The sequence below is a fragment of the Nicotiana tabacum genome, chromosome 14, assembly GCF_000715075.1.
Source record: "Nicotiana tabacum cultivar K326 chromosome 14, ASM71507v2, whole genome shotgun sequence".
Lineage (NCBI taxonomy): Eukaryota > Viridiplantae > Streptophyta > Magnoliopsida > Solanales > Solanaceae > Nicotiana > Nicotiana tabacum.
The window spans coordinates 85,296,188-85,301,811 of NC_134093.1; the positions used below are offsets into that span (position 1 = coordinate 85,296,188).

At 37.9% G+C, this 5,624-nt stretch overlaps 1 protein-coding gene across 1 annotated transcript; it reads left to right on the top strand.

Moving 5' to 3' along the window:
- Positions 1-4,592: 4,592 nt before the first annotated feature.
- Positions 4,593-5,297, top strand: LOC142169026 (uncharacterized). Its single transcript, XM_075230213.1, has one exon. It carries the CDS (start codon positions 4,593-4,595, stop codon positions 5,295-5,297), a length of 705 nt encoding a protein of 234 aa, XP_075086314.1.
- The last annotated feature ends 327 nt before the right edge of the window (positions 5,298-5,624 follow it).

Genomic DNA, 5,624 nt, shown 5'->3' on the forward strand with positions numbered 1-5,624 from the left:
AGGAAGAATTTCACAATACCAGATCAAAATACTTACAACTGATGATGGTAGCTTGATCAAAATAACAGAAGGTATTGAACGGGAAGTAGTGGATTTCTACAGAAGATTACTAGGAACTTCAACTAATAGTATACCTGCTACTAATCCTAGTATAATGAGGAAAGGTCCAAGACTGACAAGGTCTCAACAACTGCAACTCATCTCCCCTTTCACTAAAGATGATGTACTACATGCATTGCAGAGGATGGGAGATTCAAAGGCTCCATGAGGGGATGGTTTTAATGCCTACTTCTATAAGGCATGGCACTTGAAGAGGATGTTCCAGAGGCTGTACTAAAATTCTTTAATGAGGGTTTCATGTATAAGCCAATTAATAGTACCTCAATCACTCTGATCCCTAAAGTGAAGAATCCTTCTTCCATCAAGCAATATCGATCGATTTCATGTTGTACTATTTTGTACAAAATTATCTCCAAGATGATCACAAGCCGGTTGCAACCAGTGATGGATTCCTTGATTGACAAGAGTCAAGCAGCATTTGTGCCAGGAAGAGTGTTGAATGATAATATCTTACTGGGGTATTAACTTGTGAAAGGATATGGAAGGAAAGGAGTCTCACCTAAGTGTATGATCAAGATTTATATGTAGAAAGCGTATGATTCTTTAGAATGGGGGTTTCTTGAACTGGCTCTCACTGCACTGAATGTCCCAGAGCAATTCCTAACATGGATCATGACATGTGTCACCACAGTGTCTTATTCTATTATGATAAATGGCAAGCCAACATCTCCCTTTGATGCCAAAAGAGGAGTCAAGCAAGGGGATCCACTGTCGTCATATCTTTTTGTCCTGGCCATGGAATACTTTACCAGAATATTAAAGACTTTGAATAACAGGCTTGATTTTAATTATCATCCCAGATGTGAGAAGCTGAATATAGTACAACTCGGCTTTGCAGATGATTTTCTATTGTTTTGTAGAGGTGATGTGATGTCCATTCAACTGCTCTATGAGTATTTTCAACACTTTTCCAGCTCCTCAGGATTGATTGCAAACCAAGATAAAAGTTGTATTTACTTTGGAGGGGTACCGGTTGATGTTCAGCAGCAAATTACTCAATGCCTAGGCATCTCCACAGGCACACTACCATTCAGATACTTGGGGGTTTCATTAAGTACCAAAAGATTATTTGTAGCTTAGTATCAGCCCCTACTAGACAAGATGCTTACCAAAGTAAAATATTGATCAGTGCAAGAAGGTTACAATTGATCAAAAGTGTTATGATTGACATTCAATCCTTTTGGTCACAAATCTTTCTTCTACCAAAGAAGATAATTTTAAAGATTGAGACCATCTGCAAGAGGTTTCTTTGGACAGGTGAAACAGAAGATAGCAGGAAGGCACTGGTGGCCTGGAAACAATTGTGCTGACCAAAGTCTGCAGGAGGATTGAACATTACTGATATCCTCACGTGGAATAGAGCATCAATGCTTAATCAACTATGGAATTTATGTAAGAAGAAGGATCGTCTATGGATACAGTATATGCATACATATTATATAAAGCAACATGTGGAATGGAATGTAAATGTGAAGCAAGCATTTTGGCTCACTCGGAAAATTTTAGGTGCTTCAAAGTATCTAACTGAAGCAAATATAGGAGTGGAGGAGGTGATGAATGCGAGGAGCTACTCCATCAGAGACATATATAATAAGCTTAGAGGAGAGTTTCCTAAAGCTGAGTGGAGGAGACTAATATGTAATAACAACATTAGTCGTAAATGGATCTTTATCTTCTATCTAGCAACTCTGGGCAGACTATACATGATAGACATGCTTATCACTTGGGGAGTATCAGCCAATCCATCATGCTCTCTATGTAAAGGAGGAACAGAGGATCATGAACATTTATTCTTCAGATGCAACTACTCAGCAACAATATGAAGGAAACTATTATGCTAGATTGGTGTCAAAAGAGACGTAACTGGATAGAGTGAAGAGGTAAAATAGGCTATAAAACATGCAGCAGGTAGGCAGCCATCAACAACTCTATACAGAATGCTCCTAACTTGTACATTATACCATATATGGCAAGAAAGGAATTGGAGAACTTTTCGCAGGCAGCAGAGGAGAAGTGAGGACATTATTAAAACGATAATTCAAGAGGTCCACTGTCAAGGAAGCTTGAGACCTAGCTTAGCTAAAAGGTTTCAAGAATTAAATTTCTATCCTTAGCTAGTCTATACTTAGTTTTGGTGCTACTTAGTTTCGATAATCCTAGGTTTGGGACTACATGTCCAAACCTAGGCTGATAGAGATAGGGTTTTTTTTTATTATACTTGTAAATATTTTTCCTGGTAATAAAAATACTAATTACCAAAAAAAAAAATTATTATGCTTTTTTATTTTTTGGTCGAACATGATGCTTATATTAAAATAACTTAAGTAACATTACAGGGATTGGTGGGCCCGGACGGCTCCAAGTTACAAAAAGATGCCAAGACTGGCGAAACATAGTGTTCCGAACTATTACAAGCATTGAATGGGAAATTCAAATAAAAAAATGGAGGATCAGTATCATGGTGAGTTGAAAAACGCCGTAGCTGCAAAGTGCCAGTTTGACTAGTTGTCATTTCTGGCAACAAAAAGGTTGGTGGATGCAAAAACATCGTAGTAGCATTTCCCACCTCTAGGGTTGTGCAGTGTTTTGCTAATTTATCCGCCACCTGATTTAGCTCCCTGAATGTGTACGAGACTCTTGGCTTACCTAGCTGGTGGAGGAGAGACCTGCATTCATGGAGTATAGATGAGTATTGAAGATTATGGTTTTGGAGCATATTGATTACCTTTGTAGAGTCGACATGTGTTTCCAGCGGCATCAAACGATATTGTAAGGCGATGCGGAGTCCTTCAAGAACAGCACAAAGTTCCATCGATGTAGGATTTTCGTAATTACGTCGTGCTGCATAACCCATTATCCATTGCCTTCGGAGCTTCTGAATACACCACCCAGACCATTGTTTTGAGTAATGGTGTTGCATGCTCCGTCTGAGTTAAGTTTATAAAAGCCCTGCGCTGGGGGATTCCATTTTATGTATTGTGAGGATACAAATGTTCGTATGCGTTTGCTGTTGTGTATTAGGTATGTGTATTCTGTAGCCTCAGAAATTATATGTTGCATATTAGGGTAAATTCTAGGTTTTTCAAAAATACTGCGATTGCGACTTTTCCACACGTGCCAAAGTGCATAAGGAATGAGTGTTTGGGATGGTAGATTTTGTGAAAGTGGTTGTTGAATTGTTAAGAATTGGAATAGGCGTGATAGAGGGTCTTCCTGGAAATTATTGAGATAAGTGAATGTGGGCACGGGATTATTATGCTGCTAATGGATATAAGTTAAATATTTTCATAAAACCGTGTCGCCAGCACACCGAATTATGTATTGGCAATGTGATTTTATGAAAAATATTTAACAGCGTAACTAATTTTTAAACTATTATTTTTTTCTAACATGTAACATGAGTGTTAAATCGAATTATGTAAACCATTCGAAACATTTACATTATCAGTATAATATAACGGCTAATTTCACCGAATAATGTATTTTACACTACTAGTCCAATATAAACTCATTTTGAATTTTTGCAAAATGTGTTTTGTTGAGTTAAAATAAATTATTTTAAACTCGAGATTTCAAAATTTGACAAACAGAAAATCTTGAAAATTTTAAATTTTTTTCCTCATAATCTTATAGCCTTTTACTACTACTACTACTACTATATTTCTTAGTCCTCTTTGCATAGTCCCAAGTTGTCCGATTTCCACAAAACCTCCAAATTCTCTAGCTTGTATTTCGACAGAAGCAGGTCCGGTCGTCGTCCTCTGCTGTCTTCAGCCCTCCTCCACCGTCTACTTTACCGCCTCTCTCCTCACCTTTTCTTGAATGACCAAAGAGTAATTATTTTTCTTTACCCTTTTTGTACTTCTTGGACCAAATGCAGCTCATTTCTTGTGAGCTATTAGTTAGTCGGTTATAGTTGTGGGGGGCAGTAGTTAAGTAATTAGTTAAGTTAGTACATAATTAAATTGTATATAAAGTTGTAATCATTCATTTACAAAGAAGAATTCATTTTTCTCTCCTGCAATTCCTCTGTTCTCTCTCGAGTTCATCCCTTCATTCTCAAACCTAAACACAAAGTGCTTGGATGAATCTGGAAATTGAGCTCAGATTCACCAAGCTCACATGGTATCGAGCAGTGAAGAGCTGTAATTTCGCAAATTTTGTTCAATTTGGCTGAAATTTCATCGTCGTCTTCCTCGCGAAGCTGTAACTAACGATCGGCAATGGCAGCCAAAAAAATCGATCACACACATTCTTTTTTTGTTCATCCCTCAGACAGTCCTAGTTCGATTCTAATTCATGTAAAGCTCACAAGTTCAGAAAATTATGGATTGTGGCGTCGTTCAATGCGAATTGCTTTGCAAGCTAAGAGGAAGCTAGGGCTTGTGCTTGGGACGTGCAAAAAAGATTTATTCCAAACTGAATTGCATGAGGACTAGGAAACATGTAATGCAATCGTGTTTTCTTGGATCATGAACACTGTCTCTCCGGATCTACTTAGTGGCATTGTCTACGCATCTAATGCACATTTGGTATGGGAGTATTTGAGAGAGAAATTTGACAAAGTGAATCGTGTGAGGATATTTCAGTTGCATAGGAAAATTGCTACTATTTCGCAGGGAACAAATTCAATCTCTGCATATTTCACTAGGTTGAAGGAATTGTGGGCTGAGTACGATGCAATGGTTCATATTCCTAATTCGAAGGAGTATGTTGAATACCTTCAGCAGCAAAGGCTAATGCAGGTTTTAAGTGGTCTCAATGAGACATATGATCAAGCAAGATGTCAGATCTTAATGAAGACTGTGGAACCAACATTGAACCAAGCTTATGCATTGATTATAGAGGATGAGAGTCAAAATTCTAGTGCACATCCAGTCTTGCCAAACAGAGGAGATCCAGTTTCTTTGCAAACAGGTAGAGGGCAGATGACTGCACAGAATAACAAGGGACATCACAAAGGAAAGAAGCCATTTGTGAAATATGATTACTGCAACAAACCTGGGCACTCTAAGAAAAATTGCTACAAACTAGTTGGCTATCCAACTGATTTCAAAAACAAGAAACCATATGCAGCTAACATGACAACTGGTGGCTTGGAGAGTGACAAATCAGCACATCAGGATGAGGGAAGAAGTAGTTGTGATGGATTAAAGGTAGGAACCATACTTCACTAAGGATCAATATAGACAGATTTTGAGCATGCTGAACAAGGAGACTCCAGAACATCAGGTTAATATGGCAAGTATTGCAACCTCCTTAATGGCAAACTTTACTTGTAAAGAATGGATAATTGATTCTCGAGCTATGCATCACATAGCTGGTGAGCTAGATATGTTAAATACTAAGAATAAAGTAAGCAAATGTGACAGTGATCAAGTGTATTTGCCTATAAGAGAGAAGTCTAATATAACACATATTGGAGATGTTGTTATATGTGATGAGTTGAAGCTGGAAGATGTTTTGTTTGTACCTGAGTTTAAGTTCAACCTAATCTCAGCGTC